At 37.9% G+C, this 23,877-nt stretch overlaps 4 protein-coding genes across 4 annotated transcripts; 2 read left to right on the top strand and 2 right to left on the bottom strand.

Annotated features, from left to right (window-relative positions):
• Positions 1-599: 599 nt before the first annotated feature.
• Positions 600-2,154, top strand: LOC137738139 (stemmadenine O-acetyltransferase-like). Its single transcript, XM_068477768.1, has one exon. It carries the CDS (start codon positions 661-663, stop codon positions 2,023-2,025), a length of 1,365 nt encoding a protein of 454 aa, XP_068333869.1. The 5' UTR covers positions 600-660; the 3' UTR covers positions 2,026-2,154.
• Positions 2,155-7,056: 4,902 nt separating this feature from the next.
• Positions 7,057-8,025, bottom strand: LOC137736270 (stemmadenine O-acetyltransferase-like). Its single transcript, XM_068475567.1, has one exon. It carries the CDS (start codon positions 8,023-8,025, stop codon positions 7,057-7,059), a length of 969 nt encoding a protein of 322 aa, XP_068331668.1.
• Positions 8,026-8,764: 739 nt separating this feature from the next.
• LOC137737924 (putative ABC transporter C family member 15) lies at positions 8,765-15,054 on the bottom strand. Its single transcript, XM_068477509.1, has 10 exons — positions 14,048-15,054; positions 12,529-13,955; positions 12,335-12,421; positions 11,649-12,245; positions 11,387-11,551; positions 10,897-11,191; positions 10,253-10,773; positions 10,117-10,180; positions 9,775-10,014; positions 8,765-9,629 (listed from the first exon to the last, which is right to left on the bottom strand). Exons 1-10 carry the CDS (start codon positions 14,874-14,876, stop codon positions 9,520-9,522), a joined length of 4,335 nt encoding a protein of 1,444 aa, XP_068333610.1. The 5' UTR covers positions 14,877-15,054; the 3' UTR covers positions 8,765-9,519.
• Positions 15,055-21,779: 6,725 nt separating this feature from the next.
• LOC137737815 (mitotic spindle checkpoint protein MAD2) lies at positions 21,780-23,523 on the top strand. The gene is made up of 7 exons (XM_068477379.1): positions 21,780-22,006; positions 22,124-22,139; positions 22,269-22,399; positions 22,487-22,607; positions 22,719-22,822; positions 22,909-23,030; positions 23,151-23,523. Exons 1-7 carry the CDS (start codon positions 21,934-21,936, stop codon positions 23,205-23,207), a joined length of 624 nt encoding a protein of 207 aa, XP_068333480.1. The 5' UTR covers positions 21,780-21,933; the 3' UTR covers positions 23,208-23,523.
• The last annotated feature ends 354 nt before the right edge of the window (positions 23,524-23,877 follow it).

Here is a 23,877-nt window from a genome sequence, read left to right as displayed (position 1 = left end):
TATCTCTCTCGCTCTTCCTTCCTCCCTCCCCCTCTCTCTCACCTCCTCCTCTCTGCAAGCCGCATGCCTTCCCCTCACCAAATCCCTATCTCTCTCCCTCCCGCTCTCTCTACTGACGGCATGGTGTCACCGAGTCCCTCTGCAGCTCACAGAAAGAAAGGAAATGAAAGTCTCCCTAACCCACCCAATCCGTTCGAAACCCTACAGACTCAAACGACCATCGCACCCGATCATCAACAGAGATCAGCGGCAGAGACAGTGGCAGCTTCGTAAATAAAATGAAATTCTCTCCAAATCACTGTTCATTTCTACAGTGCGATTTTGCCTCCTTCTTTGAACTAAAGTAATATGACATTTTACATGAGGGTAAATGGTTATTAAAAAATTTAATAAACAGTGCGGGTAGAAATATGACAGAGGGATGAGAATAGTAACACTCCTGATTAAATAGGAGGTCGGATGGTTGGGGGAGATTTTTTTTTTTTTTTCATTTTAAATATTTAAATCAAATAAATTATAATAATTTGTAATTTTTTTTTACAGAAATTAAATGAAAATGTTGTTCTTAATTAACTAAAGGAGATAAATTAAATTAAGCCCCAAGAATTTAGCCATACCACAGAGGGAGGGAGGGAGGGAGAGAGAGAGAGGGGGGTGAGAATGAAGATTGAAGTTGAAGTGATCTCCAAGTCCGTAGAGATGATCAAACCATCTTCTCCAACCCCAAATCATCTTCACCATCACCAGCTCTGCTTTCTCGATCAATTAGCTCCCCATGCATATATCCCCTTTCTCTTCTTCTACGAATCCACCGGCACCAAAACCATCACTCAGATATCAAACATCCTCAAGACGTCTCTCTCCAAAATACTATCCCAATACTACCCTTTTGCCGGCCGAGTGAAACACAATCTCTTTGTTCACTGCAGCGACCAAGGCGTGCCATTCTTCGAATCCAAGGTCAAATCCCAACCCCTTTCTGATGTGATCGCCAGCCCTTTTGTCTCCGAACTCAACAAGTTGTTGCCCTACAGGCTAGACGAAGTAACTGAAGTACCCCTTGGTGTTCAACTCAATGTGTTTGACCGTGGAGGATTTGCTATTGGCTTGTGTGTCTCTCATAGGATTGCAGATGGGTTAACATCTTTTACATTTGTGAACAGATGGGCAGCTCAAGCTAATTGTGATGAACAAGGGAAGAGTAATATTATTGTGGGTCCGGATTTTTCTGCGGCATCAATCTTCCCACCAAAAAATATGGATGGGTATTTAGGGGTTTCGTTTGTCAACAAGAAAGCAATCGTAACAAAGAGGTTTGTGTTCGATGGCTCAAAGGTTGAGGCTTTAAGATCGAGATATGAAGAGAGCATGAAGTTTTCCAAAACCCAAAAACGCCCTTCAAAAGTTGAGGCCTTATCAGCTTTTTTATGGAACATCTTTCTGACATTAAGGAGAAAAACAGATTGTGTCGGTATTCCAAATCAATCACGCTCTCAAACATTATACACCGTTGTTTATATTATGGATCTGCGGTCGAGGTTTGACCCACCTTTGCCTCAGCATGCTTTTGGGAATTATTACAGGGCTGCCACCGCAACTCCAACTTTGGTCAATGGGGAGGGGAGCCATCGATTGGTGAGGCAGGTGATAGAGGAAATTGAGAACATTGACAATAATTATATGAGGAGATTTCAAGAGGGATATCGAGAGCATTTGGATTTCATGAGGAAAAGAATGGAGAGGTTTGCAAAAGGTGAGCTGGTGACATTAACTTTTTCGAGTGTGTGCAGGTTTCCTATTTACGATGCTGATTTTGGTTGGGGGAAGCCTGCATGGGTGAGCATGGCTGCCATGAATATTAATAATCAGATAGTTTTCATGGACACCAAAAATGGCGATGGTATCGAGTCGTATTTTAGCTTGACAGAGGAAGACATGGCCAAGTTTGAACTTCACAAAGAGTTCATCGCATTGCTTAAATCTCCAGTTGGTAATGTAAAGGAAAATTCACTTTCACGTCTTTAATTTGAACGAGTAATTAGCTTCTCTGCGGTTGATTAGTGGTCATGTGTTAATTTCCTGATTAGATGTTTATGGTACTGATATTACTGAATCATGTCATGGTGTGATCAGATATACTCTGCAGCTTGATCATGTGTTTCCTGATCAATTATAGGAGATTTAAGCAAATAGTTTTATTCTTTTGAGGGTTGTTATTGACGCTCGAAAATTGTCAATTTGCACTCCTCACGTGAAGAGATTATGTAGAGAAACAACACTAAGGAGGAGTGCAGAATGATTTTTTGAGAGCGCCAATTACAACTCCCATTATTTTGCGCTAATTGATCTCTATGTATCTAAGTACTAGGTGACCTAGAGATCTAGATAATGTTAGACGCCGTTCATCCTAGAAGTTCACTGGGGGATTCAGAGAGGCAAATGCGAGGAGCTCCGGATCACATTCTATACTCCTCCGTCAGATTCGCAGATGCTTGACACCTTCCCATCTCTGGCATCAATCAAATAAAAACTACGCTTTAAGTTGTGGCTTGGAATGGTCACCCATACAGGCTTTCCCCACCCAAAATCCACCCCATGCACTGGGAACCAGCACCGGCTGCTACATCTATAACAACCTCATCATTGATGATGTCTATTTTGGTGTACAGTTCCCCTAATTGTTGTAGCCACTCAATCATGAGCAAGGTTCCAAAAGACGGCCGGCGTTAGTCGGGCGGCGAGCTGGGGCCTAGCGCTTAGGCGCCTAAGCAGACTAAGCAAATTTAAGTAAATCTATTATATTTTGTGTAAATAGGTGTGTGTTTATACTTAAAATATATATAATTTTATCATAAAGTACAAAATAGAATGACATATATATTATGAAGTATTGGAACATAATGAAAACATGAGGATACAAGCAAATAATATGTGTTGATTTTAGTATTCAACAAGTCCCCTGCAGTTTATTAAAATTAATAATGCAAATCTATTTTCTGTCTAAGTAAGTTGCAACCTAGGAGGGTGCTTAGGCGGGTCTGGGCGGGCTAGGTGGGTTACCAAGGCGATCTGGGCGGGCGCCTCAGTAGGTTTAGGAGCCCGTTCTAAATTTCAAACACCTAGGCATTAATCGGGACGGTGATTAGCCGCCTAGCGCCTAGACGGCGGTAGGCGGAGATTTTTAAAACACTGATCATGAGACCTGGTTCTTCCCCTCCCTCATTTTGGCCACAGTGTCATACAACAACTTCGGTAGGGTTGCTATCAGTTTTCTACTCATTAATTAGCAATGCCCTTTGAATGAACAAACATAACCATGACGGAGAATTTGAAAGGTAGCAAAGCTGCACGTTCTATTAGAGTAGGTGGCTCGAACCCAATTGAAAGTCCAAAGAGCGAGTTGAAAGATAGTTCTAGTTTAAGGGGGCATTGCGAAGATTTTCCCGATAAATCAATAAAACTTTGGGGAAAAAACACTTACCGCCTAGCTTGTGATTCAGGCAGACACCAAGTACCATGCTTCCACGGTCGAAGAAGCTGATCTGGACAAGTAAGAGGCTAGTGATGGAGTATAAGGTTTTCCAATTTAAACCATCCACAGGTAAATTAAAGGTCCAGAATTTCATCTGTAGGAGCACCAAGAACTTGGGTTAGGTTACATTTGATTCTTGCTTGTACCTGATGAATGATGTAGGCTGATTGGAAAACTGTTAGTAGTTGTTAAAACGGTTAACAGAAAGGTTGTTAGGTAGTTGGTTCTGTTAACAACAGATTGCTTAGAGTGTAAGCCGTGTGTGGCTATATAAGCAAATGTAATAGCTCCAAACAAATGATGGAAATAAAATACAGAAAATACAATTGAGAATTCTCTTCCTTCTCTCTTCTTTCTCTCTCTAAGAATTGTTCTTCTTTCTTGCTTTCTCTGCAACATTGGTTCATTCTCTGCAACTCTTCATTTCTATTATCATGGTATCAGAGCTAGGTTTGTGTAGACAAAACAGTGAGGGAAGGTGGTGGTGGATTACCTTGGTATGAGAAATTGTTCCTGTGATAGCATTCAAGGGCAATGTGACCCTTCGTTCTATAGATTTGACACACTACAAAACTTGAAGATTGTCCATTGTTATCAGCTCAGAAATAACAATTTGGTGCAGTGTTCCATTCCCGAATTAAACATCTTGACACAGATTATCACTTCGTTCGCGAAAGAGTACAACAAGGAGATTTGGATCTTGCATATGTTCCAAGTAATGAACAAACAATTGATGTGCTTACTAAAGGTCTTCACAGTCCTACTTTTATTAAGCATTGCTTCAATCTCAAGCCGGGAAACCCAGTAAAGATTGAGGGGGGGATGATGAATGATGTAGGCTGATAGGAAAACTATTAGTAGTAGTTAGTACTGTTAGTAGTTGTTACAAAATACAATTGAGAATTCTCTTCCTTCTCTCTTCTTTCTCTCACTAAGAATTGTTCTTCTTTCTTGCTTTCTCTGCAACATTGGTTCATTCTCTGCAACTCTTCATTTCTGTTATCAGTACCAATGTGACTCCCTCGTCACTACAGTAAATGGAGATGGAATCTCCGGTCTGACCGGCAAACGGGTGGCAAATAAGTGGAAAAAATAATTGTAGAAGAAAAGAAGTGGCAAATAAGTGGGACTTTGGAACTGGTCGAGATGAGAGACTGCAGGTTTTATGATCTGGTCTGGTAGAGTCGAAATGGAAGGCTGGATGCTTTCCATGGAAATTATTTCAACTTGGGGTTGCACTGTGGTCTTAGCAACCATATTTGGTGAAGCTGGTTAATTTACAAAGACAAATTCTAATTGAATTCGCAGAGCTTACATTGAAATTGCAGTGGCCTTAACTTTGTTGCAATTTATACTGATACGGTTCTTATCTTTCTGCCGAGGTAGGTAGGATTATTGAGGCAGTGGCCCTCCATGCACACATCATGATTTTGAAACGTCAAATATTGGATGCTAGGATCATAAATTTAGGAGATATTTGGTGCATGAAAGTAATATAGTTACGTGATATTATTAAATTACTTAAATTATAACATTAATAAATACACAAGTAAAAACATTGATGAGTCGATAATGTCCCATAACAATGTTAGTGAGTTTAACTTTGTGAATTTTAAGTGAGGCATTACCTCAGTAGGTTAAGCATCAGCAAATGATTAGGAACATTGTCTTGCAATTGGAAAAATATAAACTATTCAAAAGAATAAAGGGGTGCTTCAGTCTGCTATTGTGTTTTTGTCAAAGTGAATTGTCCCACAAATAAGGCTTAAAAACAAGTTTTTTTCCCCAGGTATGATAAGTTTGGTTAACCAGTTTTCCAGACGCTTGGATTGAAAGCAGCATACGAGAGAAGCTCTTGATCACACTCAAACACTTTCATTTCGTCTTCGTTCAATCTTATCCAACACTCTATTCCATCACCACCTTCTGCATCCACCAAAATCACCATGTTATTGCATGTGGGAACTGCGGAGCTCACCCACATTGGCTTCCCCCACCCAAAATCTGCAGCCTCATACAATTCAAACCTACACCAACTGGTGCATACATAAAAGTCCATGTCATCCCTACTTAACAACCCTATAGCCGCCATCTGAGGCTCTGAAATTACCGAGATGTCCTCACTCAGTCGAACCCTTTTGGCCTTACTGGTAAATTGTTCAATCCCTTTCCTCAGTTCAGCTACCAATCCATGCAAATCTGTCTCAGCAGCCAGTGGCGGATCCAGGATTTTAAACTCGGGGGGTCCCAATAGTAAAGGTTAAAAAATTTATAGACAAAAATAACATTGAAAAGTTAAATATAATACATTTTATTCAAAAATCATTTGCATAACAATATTACAAGCTATAAAATCCTAATTCAAGCGTCCACGACGAGGTTTCATGGTCTGAAAATGTTCCATGATAGCTTCATTACCAATACATGAAAAAACATCTTTCTCAATGTAAACAACTAAGCTGTCACTCAATGAAAAAACATCTTTCTCAATGTCTCTCAAGATTATTAAAATCAATGTTACACTCATTTTGTCTTGAGCTCGAACTACCCGAACAAGTAGATGGTGCTATTGGCTTTGGCTTGAAAAATCTTTCCATATTTCTTATTTCTAAACTACACATTTAACCAAAAACACAAAACATATACCAATCAACCAATAAACAAAAATTCCATCTAAATTTCAATTATAAAATGAGTATACAAACATAAAACACATCAACAATCATATCAATAATAGACTAAAAATCTCCATCAATATCTAATATAATTTAATTGAGATTAGATTAAAATACCAAAAAACTTACTTGAATTTGGAACCAAATAGTGGTGGCTTGGAGAATTGAAACAAGTGGAGGTATAATATTGGAGTAATGTAATTATAATATGGGATTGGGTGGGATTAGAAATTTAGGGTTTTGGGTGAATATAAGAAAGATGGGGGGATTAGGGGGAAAAGCAGTGGAAGGAACGGGGAAAGGAGAAGTGAAAGGGACGACAGGAGAAGTGAAAGGGTGGACCAATTTCAAACGTTAATTTCATTGGTTTAACAAAAAAAAAAAAAGGGGCCAAAACACTGCGTTTTGGACCAATTTTTTTAATGCCCTGTTTTCTTTCTTCTCCCCTGTTTTCTTCTTCTCCGTTGCAACCTGCAACCTACTGCTGCAGCAACACAGACAGTCTGCACAGCAGCACAGGCCTCGTGTTCGAGTACGACTGTATAGATGATGCTCTTAAGATATTTAGCAGGATGGTGGAGGTTGGTCTGCGAGTGGTTGCTAGTCTTGGTAAAAGGGTGTTCGATGAATTGATTAAGAACGGGAAGGCAGTAGACTGTGCACAGATTTTGAAGAAAATGGGAGAAAAAGATCCAAAACCAGATGCCAGTTTTTATGATGCTGTGATCAAGGGGGTTTGCAATGAAGGTGTGCTTGATACAGGCTGTGATTTACTGGAAGAGATGTTGAGATATGGCATTGGTGTTCCTCCAGAATTGCAGGCTGTACGAGGGGTCCTCCGGAAAATTTCTAGCAACATTTTAGGATGGCCGAGGGGTCCTTGGACCTCCCAGGACCCTCTGTAGATCCGTCCCTGTCAGCAGCCTCTTCTGACCTTGCAATGAAGGACCCCACAAAGTTCCCAACAGACCCATTAGGCACAGGAGGGACAATTTTGTTTCTAATGTTCACGTTTTGGTAAAATGCTGATGGCCTGGATGAAAACCCTAAAGTAACCCTTGAGGCCTTCCTTGCACATTTCCAAATCAGGGCAGCTAAAGCTTCCACCCTTGTAGGGTTTTCAACAAAATTATTAGCAACCTTGGCTTTTAGGGCAGCAATCTTTGAGCCATGAAATACAAACCTCTTTGTCACAGACTTGTACACTTTCATCTCAACAGATGGTGGGTCCACTGAGATGTCTTTTGGTGGGGCCATTGGCACTGAATCGAACAAAGGATTCACCACTCTCTGATCAGCACCAGAAGCGCTGGCCGCCCAGGTTCTGATGAATGTGCTCAACGTGGCTGCATCAGCTATCTTGTGGGAAAGGCATAGTCCTACAGCGATTCCACCACCCTTGAAGTAGTTGGCTTGAACAAGCAGCACACATCCCTTGCCGGCTTCTGAGGACTCAAAGTTAATGGGCAGAAACTGTTTCAGTACTTGATGATCGGGTTCGTTGAGGATGTGTGAGAGTAGGCAGCTCACTCGAGCTTCGATGAAGCATGCCCCATCATCGTTGCATTCGATAAAGGCATTGTCTTTGATTGTCCCGGCAAAAGGGTAGAAGCGAGTTAGAGTTTCGGATAGCGATTTCTTTAGCTGCTGGACTCTCTGATGATCACTTGTGGGATAAAAAAGCAGGATTGGAATGTATATGGGTGGAACCATTTGATCCAAAACTGAAAGCTTGAAGGTTTTCAAGTGATTGGGAGTTGGAGAGGAGGGTTTGATGTTTTCTCTAGCAATAATACTAATCTCTATAGGTGGTGTCATTTTGTCCCTCCCCTTAGTGAAATTAGGTTAATACTTTCAACCCAATTTGAAGAATTGTTCAGCCTCCCCCACTTTGATTCCTTATAAAGACAAGGAATGGTGCTGAAAATTAAGCACAAGCACAAAAACCTCACAAAATAAGCCTTTTGAAGTGGGGTTTGTTAATGCATGCAAAGATTGTGAATTGGGTCTGTTAGATTGCAACATGTGATGTAAATTCTACGAACTCTCCTTTTAATTGGCAAATATGCGTGTAATCAAGTTAGTTATAGCAATCTACTATCCATCCGCCCCCAAATTCGAAACTCCCTCCTTAGGTAGATTAGATTAAAATATGATTATGAATTGAATTAAAGAAAACTCTCCCTTAATTACCATTCAACTCTTGCATTTAAAGAACAAAAAAACCTCGGCCGGAGTAAAAAGAAACTGTATGCAAGTAAAATGACACTGCACAACACATAGTTGCAAGGGCACAAGAAATGGTACCATATTAATTATGAACCAAACATGCAGGAACAATTTTATTATTTTAGAAAAAGATAATGCTAGGGAGACTAAATTTGGAGATCGTGACTTCTAAAGTATAGCCACCAAAGTTGGTGAGAATCTACAGCATTCCAAATGGCCAATAGGTTCGAATTGTATTACATGCATTTTAGTAATAGCTCTGTACTATATTAAAACTCAGCTTCTTAATATAAAATTAAATTTGCAAAAGGATTCACATTTCCAACCAACCACACTTTATATCCAATAGATTTATCAATAACAAGATTTGTGCTACATAAGAAAGCATATTACATTCAACGATGCTGTCCAACACAACCAAGTAACCAAGTACCCAAGGTTTGTGCTACATAATTCTAGTAGTGTTTTTGCTCCTGCTTTAGGGTCAAACAGGAAGACTTATACAATATTGCACATTTGAAATTCAAATAATAAATTGACTGTCAAATTCAAATATTTCATTAGGCTGGAGTCAATTAAGGATATCTAAGGTGATACAGAGATAAGGTTTTTTTTTTTTTTTTTTTCCTCTTAACAATTACAATTTTTTGGTGTACTTAAAGTTTACTTTAGGCACCGAACTTCGACTCGGGTTGGAGATTCCAACCAAAACTTTGCCGTCCCAGCAGCAGGTTCTTCCGGAGTTTCAACTTCCATCAGTACTGTGCTTTCAGTTGCAGAACCTCATCCTTCATCCATTCACTTCAACATTTGGGTAGTGAGAATGATAACTTGAACCAACTGCATCATTCGGGAGTTACAGAGATGCGCCTCTACTTCCCGAGCCTCTATGGCATCCATATTTTCTATACGCAACCGAAGGAAGCATTTTTCTTCTGATACAACCTGGTCAGTGCCCTTGCATGGATTAGCATGATAAAACATAGGCCTCTGCAGACGGATTATGCCGCCAATCATTTCAGAGATTGGAATCATTAAGGCTCATGCACATTATCTACCAAATCGTTATGATCATGGATTGCTTTAGCAGTTGCTCATGGAAGATCTCCTCAAGAATTCTGCCACTAACTTGGAGAATGCCGAAGAACTATCCTCAAGTAACCGAGCTGGAGAATCATACTCCAAAACCTTGCCTGTATGATTCAAACAGTTAAAAAAGACAATCAGTTCAGATCATGTCACCTAAGCAATGATACGTTTTTCAATAATACGCTAAAGTGAAATGTTCTATCACTTTTCGGACAAATCTAGAGAGCAGTTTAAGAATTTTTACACTACCTTCATCAAGAACTAGAACCAAGTCGTTGTCAATAATAGTAGGAATCCGGTGAGCCACAGTGATCACGGTGCATCCACTCGTTTCTTTCCTTATTGTCTCCTGGATTACAATATCTGTTGCTGTATCGATAGAAGCTGTAGCCTCATCCAACACAAGAATTTTCTTTTTCTTTAAGAGCACTCGAGCGAGGCACACAAGCTGCCTTTGTCCAACACTCCAGTTTTCTCCATCTTCATCAACTGTAATATAAACCACATGAATTATACAAGACGGTAAATGAGACAACAACATAATTGAACAACTTCCATTAAATGATTGAGTAAATTACGAGATTTTCATACCAGGAGCATCAAGAAGCCTTTGGTCCTGCCTAACAATCTCTGCCAGTCCACATTGATTGATAACCTGAGTTATTAAGTCGCATAAGTAACAATACCACCATATAATCCATCTAAAATAAAAGGTTTTGATCCTCACCTCCCATAACTCTTGATCAGAATGTTGTTGCAAGGGATCCAGATTGGTCCTCACGGTTCCCTGAAATAATGTCGGGTCTTGTGGAATTATGCCCAACCTTGACCTCAAGTCCTGCAGACCTATCTTAGATATATCAACACCATCAATAAGAATCCGTCCTCCCGAGGGTTCTACTACTCTGAAGAGAGCTTGGATTAGAGTGGATTTTCCACTCCCTGTCCTGCCCACAATTCCTATTTTCTTCATTTCAGGGAAGGTGCAAGTGATCCCTCTGAGAATGGTTGGGAGAGCTGGATTATATTGCACATGAAGGTTTTCAAGTTCAATTCTGCCAGCCATAGGCCATTCAGGCGCAGGTCTACACTCTTCAATCACTAGTGGTGCCTCACTTGGTATATCTGTGAATTGAAGAATTCGCTCGACTGATATCATTTTGTTTTCTACATTGCACATATTCCATATTACCCAAGCCTGAAGGACATTTAAGTTCAAACCGTAGGTAGCTGCCAGTCCCGCCAAACCTGAGACCAGAGCAAGTAGTCCATTAGTTCAGAGTGGGAATTTGAATGCCTGATAAAGCTTTCCAAGACATACTAACAGTTTAACTAATGCTTAATAAAACATCAGGGATTGGAGGTGCTTACTAGGGTCAATGGCAGACCTAGGCAAGCTTACCAAGATGATAAGAACTAGAAAGTAGACAAGGTTGAACAGAAAGTTTGTCCGAACAGATAGCCATTCCATAGTGCCATAATTGTGAAAGGCTACGCGGGAATAATCATCAATCAGGGCCATTATTTTTACCAAGAAACGGTCTTCTTGATTGAAACACCGAATTGTTCCTGCCCCTGTTACTGATTCTGAAAAGTGATGGAGAATTGGAGCCTTTCGAATTCCGACCATCCTGGCAAGTTCTCTGGCTGTGGTAATGTAATAAGCCTGCAAAATAATTAAAAGAGAACAAAATAACCTGTTACTTGAATATGAGCTGGAAAAAAACATAAACTTCCAAATTCCATAAAATAATAACCCCACAATATTCTATGCATTGTGTGATGCACAATGTTCAATATGGTGCTGATAATCAAAACGTTTAAAATTTAAAACATAAATTCAAAACGGAGTATTACTTACTTGATACCAGCCAGAGAGTGCAAGAACCACAAGGAAAAGAATGAAGACTGGCCAGGCCACTTGAGACATAAGGATGATGATGCTTATTAGCTGGATGAGGGCAAATACTAATCCAGCTAATCTGTATGGAATATCCATGTCTACTGTGCTTTGATCCGTGGAAGACTGCCAGGGAAATCAGAATTAAGTGGTAGAACTTGATTTATACTTTAATGAGTAAGAACCATTAAACTTGCAAACATAAGATAAATTTAAAACTGACCCTATTGAGGATTCGACTAGAAGGTGTGGAGTCGAAAAATGAAATTGGCGCTCGGAAAACTGAAGTAATCATTCCAAGGAAGAGACGCTGAGAAGTCTGAATAGCAATAGTTGCCAGAAAAACTGCCCTTCCCAATATGAAGATGGAACTCCCACCAGACAACAGAGCAAATACCCAAATCAACCGTTGTTTGCTGACCCTGGATTCTTTATCCGCTGCCCAAGCAATCCAGTAATTGCTGCCCATTTGTAGTCCCTGGAAGAGGATTTGACAGAGAAGGATGACCGGGACAAGAGCACCTTTGTAAGCAGAAGTGACAAATGATGAGTAAACATGCCATTTTACTCGACCAGTTACCGCTTCTTCTTCATGACTTTTTTCTGAAAGGTTGCCGTTGTTAAAAGGCTCCTTTTCTTCTAAAACCTCTATTAGATTAACTTGTTGAGGTCTGCTGTTACAGGAATCATCTTGTTGGCATGTGTTAACTTGTTCAAATGACTTTTTATGTGCAGACATTTGTCTGACAAGTTCACTGTTGGGATCCACAATTAAATCTTCATATTTTCCAGACTGAGAAATTTGACCATCTTTAATTACCTATCAACAATTGAATTGAACGCGAGAGATAAGAGACTCGATAAATCATGTTTTATCTGAGTATAAAAGCCAAAATTTCAAAAACTTACCAAGAGAAGGTCTGCTGCCTCTAAAAATTCTAATTGGTTGGTAGCATAGATAACAGTCTTCTGAGACAAGTGTTGCAAAAGACATTTCTGCAAAACATTACAACGTCTGATTAAAACCATTTCACGACATAAAGCATAAACTCATCGATATCAGAAAGCCAAAGGAAAAATAAATTATGGGAAATTTGGCTTGCCTTAAACAGGTGTGTTCCGGTATGTGCATCAACAGCACTGAAAGGATCGTCCAAAATATAAACATCTGAATCGCTATACACAGCTCGCGCAAGTTGAATTCTTTGCTTCTGTCCCCCGCTTAGGTTCATCCCTCTCTCCCCCACTGCGGTCAAATCTCTATTTGCCCACATCTTGACATCCTGGTCCAAAGCACAAATTTCCAAAACATCCTCATAAAAACCCCTATTCATTTTCTTGCCAAATAATACATTCTCCCTTATCGTTCCAGTCTGAATCCAAGCACTTTGTGGAACATAAGCTTTTGTTCCATACACTTTTGCTCCTGGCCCAGAAATTTTGGGAATCTCACCAAGTATACTCAATAGTAGGCTTGACTTGCCAGAACCAACACAGCCACAAACTGCAACCTTGTATCCCTTCGGTATTTTTATTTTCTCCATAATTCTGATTGTAGGTTTCTTTAAGTTTTGATTGCTTCTTTTCCACTCATACTCTCCCGTCTCAATAACAATCATGACATTGGACGTTTTTGAAGTATGGCAAGGAATCAGCTTCATTTGATCTTCTTTGATGAATTCTTGGATACGATCAATCGATACCTTCGTCTGCGTAATCATGGAAATGAGCTCTGGCAGGTTGTAGATAGGCTCTTGTAGAATTCTGAAAGTAGCTAAAGCGGACAATACAGTACCTACTGTTAACGGTGTGTTGAGCATATTGCAAACACCAAAAGTGGTAACTGAAACTAAAGTAGGTGAAGCCCAGAAGAGAAAGGCCACTGCTGAGCATGTATAAAGGTATCTCTTCAGCCAATGCCTCTCTGTTTCCCTGAGTTGAAGCAGCTTCTTCAAGAATGTGGACTCCCATGAATGTAGCTTTAATACTCTCATGCTCTTCAGAATCTCCGATGTTATTTTGATTCTTGAATCCTTCGCTTCCATGATCTTGGAGTGAAGCCTTTCTTGCCTATTGGCCAACGGCGTGTTGCATACCATGACCAAAATTGTGGAAAGAAGTGCAGCAGCAGAGGGTGCTGCACCAAGATTCCTGTAAAGGATAGCCAAGGCTAAGAATACCTGAAGCGGAAGCAACCAAACGCCATGAATGTACCAGCAGAAGTCTCCGATTCTTTCAACATCCACATTGATCAAATTAATAATTTTACCATTGCTTGGACCGGAATACTTGATGGAAATAGATTTCTTGTAAATCAACACGGTGAGGGCTGCTCGTACTCGTACACCAATTACGTGAGCACCAAAATACCACTGTCTTTGACTCAATGATTCCAATGTCTTAGCAACGAAAAATACTAACGCAAGAATCAGCCCATGCTGGATGCTTGAATTGTCTTGCTTTTCGAGTAAATAATTTACAAAATTTGTAATCAGAAAAGGACCTATATATGATGCAGCCGTATTGACTCCTACAAAAATTAATAAAAGAACACATAAAAGCCTGCAGGACTGAATAACACAGAAACTGAAAAGAAAAGGGATTCAAGAACAAAGAGTTTACCTGCAAAAACACCGTTTACGGCTAATGATATTCGCACGGCCCGCATTATGGAGTTTGGCAACGAAGAATCCTCCATCTTCTGTTTCCTCAGCGATTCATCGAGCAAACAGGACGCGTATTCTGCTTTTTCGGAGGGAGGAACAGATGGAATATGAGGCAATTCCAGCTTTTGGATTCGACCTCGTTTGAAAAGTGGGTTCAGCCATTGAAATGTAACCTTACTCCAAATTCCAGCATTGGTATAAGTATCACTCTCTCGGGAGGGAATTTCATCTTCCTTCTCGAGCAATGGGTGTTTAAGGTCATTGCTTTTCTGAACACAACTAAAAGCACAAAAACAAAGCAGCATTGACAAAGGAAACGAAGCGAAATCGACTAAATTAGCCTTTGGGAAAATATGTGGGAAATTGTAGGATTGGAAGTGAGCAACGAGGTAAAAGCACACAGAAAGTGAGTAAAAAATGCAGGAAAAGATCCACCAGAAACTGAGGACCCAAGGCCACCTTTTTGCTTCACTGTGAGTTCTGTAATTCATTGAGTAAACTGTAATTACTGTGGCTAAAACCCAAGTCATGCCTGAGAAGATGGATTTACAGCTTACAATTCTACCACCCCAATACTCATAAATCCCAAAACCAAGGTAAAAACTTGAGATTAAAGCATTTGCAGAAAAGGTGACCAAATCAGAAAATTTACACCCTCTATCTTCTGCTCTATATCTCAAACCTGTTTGGCTACCATTTCTTCTTCCCCTCGTAATATCAAGCAAAACCCACGTCAATAACACTACGAAAAACGCTACATTCACGATCTCCAGAGAGATATCCATCAATGGCAGAAATAAATTCAGTAACTTTTTGAAATTGTAACCAAACCCAACTCAAAAAATATTAAACAACTCTGGCGGCTTCTCCGCACAGAGAGGGAATTTAATCGGCGAGACCTGCATATAAAGCCCCAATTGGATAAGAACAACGGGAACCCAATTCAGATAAGAAGGAAAAGACTTAAACCCAACAACCCAATGAAATGTCGCAGTTGCAAACAAAAATTGGGATTATATAAAATGGAGAGGAAAACAAAGAAAAATGGTGGGCTGAGTCGGGTTTTTAATGAAGCGAACCTGTGAATGTATGAGAGGACGCACGTGGAGGGAGGGTAGTGACGAGAAAAATCAAAAGATGCTGAATGCTTTACACCTAGTGCTGCTGTGCTGGTGGGTCTCTCTCTCCTCTCTCCTCTCTCCTCTCTCTCTCTGAGACTGTGAACAGTGCCTTTGCACACCTATAAAGAACACGGACTGAAGAACGTATGGGACATGAAGTTCGAATCTTTGCATTCCTATTTATAGGAAATAGTACGACAACATGGTGAACCATGATTTTTTATAGATGATCGTTAAATGAGGATAAAAGAATATAAATAGTTTCGATAGTCAAAGTACATTATGAAGTTATTCCGATCCTAAAATTTATGAGTGTGTTATTTATTAAAATGACGACATTTTTAAGTTAGAACCGCAAGCAACAGATTTAGCGGTTCACTTTGTATTTGTGAGATATTTCAATTTCAATTCTCATGAATTTTGCAAGCGTTTATATTTGTGTGGAGTTCCATATTTGTGGCCAATTGTGTTGCTTAACTCAAATCATTCTTCCCTCACAACATGATTAATTACTTGGTTTCGGAATGAGAATGAATGATTATGAGAAGAAATTCTTATCGGATTATCATGTACTTATTTTTTCATATATGTCATACTCGTACTTAATTTTTCATCTATGTCATACCAGAAATCAATAGGTTGCCATTCCTTTACATACTTCTATGGTAAAGTTTATGCACAAATATATTACCCTTGTGGTAAAATATTGTTATATATTCAAAAGTTTATGGAAGATGAAAAGAAATAGAAAATAATCAAACTCAATTTTAAAAGGAAAATTAGGAAAACAAAAAAAAACTCATGTAGTACTAAAAATGAACCATCCACATCACTATCCAAGAATCTTTTTGTCCCAATCAAGTTAATATTAATCATTGATTTATTTTAAAATATGAATTGGGACCAGAATCTAGTAACATCCCTATTTACTTAATTATTTATCAATTTACTGTCTTGCTCTGTGGCCTGAATTTTCAACCTTTCAATTTCTTGAAACTAAATAATGTGCTCATGCATGTCTTCATTTCAAGGATATAAATTGCACACTATTCTCATATTTGCAATATATTTTAAAAAATTAAATTGGAAGATAAAAACATGTCCCCATTACATCAAAAATCATGTCTCATGAGATTCACATGTATTAATGGGCCTTATTTTATTGAAGATGTGGTACAAATATGGTATAAGAAATGTGAAAAAAGTAACATTATTAGTGTTATATTGATTTTGGTGTTACATTGATTTTGGTGTGTCTAAGTCAAAACTTTAACTATTAAAACCTAACTACAAGATCAACACAAAAATATTAGTAGATAAGGATACAAAACTTTTTGTGTGATTCTCTACGCATCATAACTACAAAAAGTAGGCACAATTAATCGACATTATTTGGTGCCACATATGTTATAAGTTATTTCTCATATATTCTAAAATATAAATTTGTCATCTGCTCATGATACAACTCGTTATGTAGACTAATAAAATCACATGAATGCGTTCGGCCATAACCAAAAAAATTGCTATAGTGAGTTGGGGAAAAAAAAATTAAGTTGTTTGAAACTACTTTTAAAATAACAAAATGCGTTTTTAGAGAAAATAGTGAGAAAATAGTATTTTGATTTCAAAAGCACTTAAAGCGTTTGCATGAAGAAATAAAGTGTTTTTCTAGGATTTGAGCCATTTTACCAAGAATTGATTTCAAAAGCGTTTTCACAAATCCAATCATTTTAAAAGCACTTCCAAATGAATACTTACTAGGTAACTTTTACCACCACTTGATTCCTATTAATTCCTAATTTGCTCATAGTCTAAGTTTTTTTACTCACCCCTAAAGTAATAGAAAGCATTTTTAGAGAAAATATTTTTTTTATTTCAAAAGCACTTAAAGTGTTTGCTTGAAGAAATAATGTGTTTTTCTAGGATTTGAGCCATTTTACCAAGAATTGATTTCAAAAGCGTTTTCACAAATCCAACAATTTTAAAAACACTTTCAAATGAATACGTACTAGGTAACTTTCACCACCACTTGATTCCTATTAATTCCTAATTTGCTTATATTCTAAGTTTTTTACTTACCCTTAAAGTAAGACGTTATAAGAGAAATTTCGATAAAATTATATGTTCAGGACCATTATTGTATTAGGTGAAGGCAACGTGGAACCGTACATTAGAAGTGGTAGGGCACGTAAGTAACTAAGTGGTAGGACACCCTTACCAACTATTTCTCATGCCATTGGGGGACAAGAAAAGAGTGTTGGACTGATGATTTGGCGAGAGAAAACTTGCTGAGAGCGTGTGGCTACCCTATTGGTACGGACCACCCACTCACTTTAGATGCAGCATACAAGTGGTGGTGGGGACTTGGACGTGTGCCGGGTAAAAGCAAACCACTGTAAATGTGTGCCGCCCTCGTGCCAAATATCTGCTCAGTCATTACCAATTTCCATCCAATCACATTTATAAATGATGAGATATTTATGTTAAAAAATAACAAAAATTTCATTCCACTTATATAATAGCACTTGTTGTATCATTCGTATTCTTGGCAAAATAAAAATTTCTTCTTTGCCAGCAACCACTACTTAGTTCATCCCACATGTTATTTTTTCTTTGAATATTTTTTTTTTATCAAGAAAGAGATATATTATAACTTGAAACCTCGAATACAACTGTATCCCATGCAATCAAATTTAAAGAATAAGGACAAAATAAGCTAAACTGTCAGTCACAAAGTTTGGTTTCCTAAATATAGTTTTACCTTATATAATAAAATTCAAAGACCAAATATCATCCACAATTGACTATACTTGGTTTTGTGCAAACAGAAAAGCACATGAAAAATGAGTAGAAATTGTAAAACTCACGAAAAAATATAAAAAGTAGCAAATTTGAAAAGGTTATGGGTCGGTGGTGGAAAAGTTTAGACTAAACCCCTACCTCTCGTCTTATAAGCAGAGGTTGTCAAATGAATAGTGGTAATTTTTGAAAATATTGTTATTTTGTTAAAAGGAATGTCAGTGGCATCAAAATTTTAAATCGAATTTGTAGACCAAACGATGTGTCATTATTAAAAAGATAAGTATGTTAGTTAAAATTTAATTAATAATCCAATCATCTACAATCATATCAATTAGTTTACAAATTTAATTTTAAAAATTTGATCTCCCTAATATTACCTGTTATTAAATTCCGTGCATGCATCTTTAAAAGATGAGTGTATTTTTGCTCAACACCCTTGAATGATAGTAGCGTTCCCCAGTCTACTTATTATTATTGAATGAGTTTAAATTTTGAGATTTGTGTCTATCTACTAAATAGATCTTGAAATTTAAACAATACAATGGTAAAATAAAGTGGTGAGTATCACCATTACTTGAGCGTGGTGAGCAATAATATTTCTTTGAAAGAAAGTATAAACTTGATGACCTTACTAAATAATCATAAGTTTATTTGGCTTCAAACAAAATAGCTGTCAAAGTTTTAAAAATAGTGTGTAGATAGCACTACCTCATTTTTACTTCTCACACACTCTTTTTAATTTTCAATCATTAGACAGATAAATTGTAGAATATCAATTGATAAAAATTAATCAAAATATACGAGAAAAATTAAAGTATGAATAACATTATTCATATAAATAGTCAAAATAATCCACTACTAATGAACATTATTATTATTCGCAGCCTACCTACTCTTGTAATTTAGTAAGTATAAAATTTCTTAAAATTATTAATAAAACCATGCAATATCAGAAAAATTTAACTTTATGATATTTTCAACGTACATGCTTCAAAGATACCAATGAAGTCCTCAGTGCTCAAAGTAATATTTCTCCATAAAATATTATCCTGTCGCATAGCTTTGGAACTTTCTGCAATAAAATAGTGAGCCTCTTGCAGCTTTCAATTTTTCGATTTATATAAATGAAAAGAGGTCATTTCCGAACCTTTTCTATCAAGGTTACTAGATCAATTAATTTGTGCTTTTGAAATTTCATCTAACGGTAAAAAATTATTATAACTTTTAAAGAATTAAAACAGGTGGACCGTTTGATGAAATTTCAAAAACTCAGATTATTTGATTCGGTGACCTTAATGAAAGAGATCAAGAGAGAATGTCTTTCCTTCTATAAAGTATACTATATAGTGTTTGTGTCTCCTTTATTTTATTCCGTGTAGCCATCTCTCATATTGCTTTTGTATATATTTTCGGTTCAACCCCATGCGTCTTTTGGGCCCCTTTCGTGGTACATGACTATAAGGAATTAATTAAATTGTGACACCAGAAAGGATACATGTTATATATATCCACAACCACAATGGCAGCCACTAAGGACTTTTGAATTTTGAGTGCATATCCACAACCACAAGGTCCACAACCAGAAAGGATACATGTTGATATATATATATATATATATATATATATATATATATATATGCATATGTATGTGTGTATATATATCCACAACCGCAACAGCAGCCTCTAAGGACTTTTGAATTTTGAGTGCATATCTCAAACCTGACCCGAATATTCTGAGCTAGCATCTTCATTCTGAGATAACAAACCCATGCATGCGCATCAGTTTCCATCAAGACACAGACTGCACGTCAAGTCTTTGCACAATTCCCCGAAATTAGGTTGAAGTGTAAACCAGAAATCTAGAGAGTGTGCAGAAATGAGGAAATGAATGAGCACATGGTGTCGACATTTTTCTGAAGAAAAGTAGGTTCGTATGATATATGGAGTTTTCTTTGAAATGTATATAGCTAGGAAAAAAAGCCGGAGAGGAAGGGGAGAGGACCACGCACGCACGCACTTACCCACAAAACCAGCCTTTTGGAGTTTTCATTTCACGCCTGTGTACCATTTTCTGGAAAGCTCCAACACGGATGATGAATCTTCCTATGCTTTCCTTTAGTTTGTATACCACACTTTTAAGTTTGGCCACAAATTTTTTGACCCTTTGCATATATTATGACCCCACTTGGGCAAATGACCATACACACATTTTTCATTTTTGTTCCTGCAGAAGTTAGCTTTCTGTGTCTTGCTATCTGACAAATATATATATATATATATATATATATATATGTGTGTACGTATATGTATATGTATATGTATATGTTCGCACAAAAACTTGGAATATTCAGCAGCTGGCAGGTAGTGCAATATGCATTGGAGATAATATGATAGGTCATGATTGGATCTTCCAATTGCCTGTAGATATCGAAAATGGAGGCGTCAGTACTAAGAACAGTATATATATAGTAGGGTTATGTGATATCGTATGAGAATCGTGGTTAGGTTTGCTAGGGTTTGAATGTGGCCTACACTCACTTGGGTCACACGTCTCTGCACCCTTTTTTTGTGTTATGCTGTATGCATGAATATTGTAGTCTCATCTTCTTCTTTATGGGTTGCAGAGTGTAAAATGCGTAATTGTACCTCAAGTACTAGTTGTGATACACATAATAACTTTATCATGTACGTCGTGTTAGATATGTTTGGTCGTGTTATAACTGTATCACGCACGTCGTGTTATAATTGTATCACATACATCATGTTATTAATTTAACCCGATTAAGGGTTCAACCGGTAAAGACAGCATAGAGGATGAGAACAAACACCACCAATAATTATTTTCATTTGCTATTGAAATTTGAGTTCCACAAGTTATGAGATGTATACAGAGATGATGAAAATGAAGAAGGAAATTGTTTTAACAGGTTCGGTCCTGACACACTTGGGCCTTTGTGTACATCCAACAAAATTCAGGACCGCCTCGCAGCCACGGGTTCCCTTATTCGATGTCGTATTCGTCCTGTCCGACCAAACAGTAATGTCGTATATGAGATTTTTCAATGAGCCATGAACACATGACGGATACCGCATGTCATTATATAATTAGAGATAAGATTTTTTCTTTTTTGAACAAATGATATCATCTATATTAAAGAGGTGAGGGAGTGCGCTAAGCCTTACAATGTGTAGCAATAATGTAATTCAAATTCATCTTTCGCGAGAATCAAATTTAAAATATGTCACTTACGAGTGAAGAGATACCACTAAACCGTAGTATTAAGTGATGGAGAGAAGTTTTTGTTTCAAGTGTTTCTTCAATTGTATAATGACATGGATCTGCACTATGTTTCGGGGACATGAAAAAATCTTTCGTATTCTATTTCAGTCAGTTTGCACATTTCCTTGGAACAAAATCCTCGCTGGATCCTTTTCCTAGGAATCTGGGGAATTCCGTGATCATAACTGTTAATTATATATCGTGTGGTCAAAAATCATTTTAAAATATAAAATTTAAATGAAATATAAATATCACGGGATCCCCGGATCCTTTTCCCGTTTCCTTCTCGGCCTCGTTACGTGGCAGCACACATGGCCCGCTGACGCTGGAATCTAAAGAGCCGGCCCACTTCCATAATTTCATACCAGAAAATGGCGCAAATTTAAAAATGTTACCGTTAGCCCCGGGACGGACCGAATAACCCAAAAAAAAAAAAAAAAAACTAGCCGTTGTATTTGCACTACCTTACTTTTAGTCGATTTTCTCAAAGCCCTGAAATCTATTTCTTCAGCCTCTTCATCGCGGACAACTCAAAAACCGCTTCTTCTTTTTTTTTTCTCTGGAAAGTTCAGTATTTTCTTTCTTGCCAAACAGAAAGTTGGGTAGAATCTTTACTGTGTTTGGAAGCGCATCGTAGTAATGGCTTCAAAAGCAGCGACCAAAGATATCATCACTCTGCGTGGCTCTGCCGCCATCGTCAGCGAGTTCTTCGGTAGTTTTATGTCGATTGGATTTGATTCTCATTTTTCTTTGTTGGGTATTTTTCGGTTTCCGAGAAATCTTTGTCTGATCTCTGTATTTTGTGTTTTTTCTGCGTTTTTTCTTTCAGGATATTCTGCAAACAGGTAATGGGCATGGGATATTGGTCTTTGATCTTGTTGTTTGTGTTATCTTTTTTTGTGCTTGCTTCATTTGGGATATGTATTTGTTAGATATTGAAGTTAATGTTGGTTGGAATTTGGGTATTCTTTTAGTATTCTGTACAATCGAGGAGTGTATCCTGAGGAAAGCTTTGTGAAGGTGAAGAAATATGGACTGCCAATGTTGCTTACTCAAGACGAGGGCCTCAAATCCTTTATTGCCAACCTAACTGCCCAGCTTTCTGGTACTTTTCTACCCTTTTTGGGTCTAATTTATTTTATTACGTCGATACCGAAGAGTTTGACACGATGTACTTATTCATTTTGTAAAGAATGGCTGGAATCTGGCAAGTTACAGAGAGTTGTTCTGGTCATAATGAGCAAGGCCACCAATGAGGTTCTGGAGAGGTGGAACTTCAGCATTGAGACCGACAGAGAGGTCGTTGAGAAGGGGTAATTCAATTCAATTTTGGGTTATATTTAGTCCCCCGTGTTGCATGAAACTACAATTTGTTTTATTCATTTCTAAATCATGTTTCATTGTTTTGTTATGTTTGATTTAAGCGTGTCGAGGGAAAAGAGTGACAAGGAAATCATGAGGGAGATTCAAGCGATCATGAGACAGATTGCTTCGAGCATCACTTACTTGCCATGCCTTGATGAACCCTGTAAGACAAACACACTCACTTATCCAAATGGTTTACTTATTCGTATTGGTATTCATCATGTTCATTTGTTCGATTGCTTGCTTTAGGTGTGTTTGATGTGTTGGCGTACACGGATAAAGATGTTGCAGTCCCATTCACTTGGATCGAGAGTGATCCGAAACTGATTGCAAATCCAGAAATAGTGAAACTGCACTCCTTTGACACCAAGGCAAGTTCAAGAAATTGCATTCCCATTTTATTATTTTCATGCATTTAGATAATCTCTTCACCGTAAAAAAGGGGAAATGCTTGTGTTGCTGACAGTTAATTTGTTTGCTGGATCATGCAGATTCACAAGGTTGACACTCTAGTGTCGTACAAGAACGACGAATGGGACGAGCAGTAAGAGGAGGAAGGGGATGGTAACCAGTATCCATGTTTCGTGGACTTTTGGTATTGTGAATCTTTTATTCACAATTTATTCACAATTTGTTACAACGTTTGTTTCCGTCTTGATGTTTTTGACGTGGGTGTTGGATGTATAATTTGTATGTTGGTGGGTGGAACGCGTGTTTTGAGTTGTATTCATTTCGTACTAGACAAGTCATCGAATGTATTAGCTTTCATATATAAAAACAGATTCTGTTGTTCCCATGTTATAAGAAATGCAGCACACACAGATCACTTAAATCGCATGAAACAGCTCACTAATGTTTCTGCTTTCAGCATATGCTGGGCCCAATAAAATGGTACCAAAATTTTGAATTAGTGTGAACTAAATTTGGATTTGTCTTAATGGAGATGTAAATTAATTTGGGCTCTATTTAAAAAAAAGGGTATATTTGGATTTGTCTCAAAAACATTGCTCATGAGAGAGTTTTCCGGCCAACAAGAAATGTATTATGTGTTGCACATCTCTATATACACCCCTAACTGGAGATGCTGTAAGGAAAATTTGAGCAAGGTCACACCATGTAAATGATGTTACTGATACACTAGTTATGATGTGTGCACGATAAAATATACGCACATTATGTACATGTCGGTGTGACAGTCTTGCTGAACAATTTACCCAT

The sequence above is a fragment of the Pyrus communis genome, chromosome 6 (assembly GCF_963583255.1).
Source record: "Pyrus communis chromosome 6, drPyrComm1.1, whole genome shotgun sequence".
Taxonomy (NCBI): Eukaryota; Viridiplantae; Streptophyta; class Magnoliopsida; order Rosales; family Rosaceae; genus Pyrus; species Pyrus communis.
The sequence above is the reverse complement of the archived record's forward strand: the minus strand, read 5'-3'. Positions and strand labels throughout refer to the sequence as shown.

Coding starts and splice junctions, on each gene's coding strand:
- LOC137738139 (XM_068477768.1), top strand. CDS start 661: ATGAAGATTGAAGTTGAAGTGATCTCCAAGTCCGTAGAGATGATCAAA.
- LOC137737815 (XM_068477379.1), top strand. CDS start 21,934: ATGGCTTCAAAAGCAGCGACCAAAGATATCATCACTCTGCGTGGCTCT. Junction 22,608..22,718: donor AGAGAGGTCGTTGAGAAGGG/GTAATTCAATTC, acceptor GTTTGATTTAAG/CGTGTCGAGGGAAAAGAGTG. Junction 22,823..22,908: donor GCCATGCCTTGATGAACCCT/GTAAGACAAACA, acceptor TGCTTGCTTTAG/GTGTGTTTGATGTGTTGGCG.
- LOC137737924 (XM_068477509.1), bottom strand. CDS start 14,876: ATGGATATCTCTCTGGAGATCGTGAATGTAGCGTTTTTCGTAGTGTTA. Junction 12,422..12,528: donor CCGGAACACACCTGTTTAAG/GCAAGCCAAATT, acceptor AATGTTTTGCAG/AAATGTCTTTTGCAACACTT. Junction 11,192..11,386: donor CACTCTCTGGCTGGTATCAA/GTAAGTAATACT, acceptor ATTATTTTGCAG/GCTTATTACATTACCACAGC.
- LOC137736270 (XM_068475567.1), bottom strand. CDS start 8,025: ATGACACCACCTATAGAGATTAGTATTATTGCTAGAGAAAACATCAAA.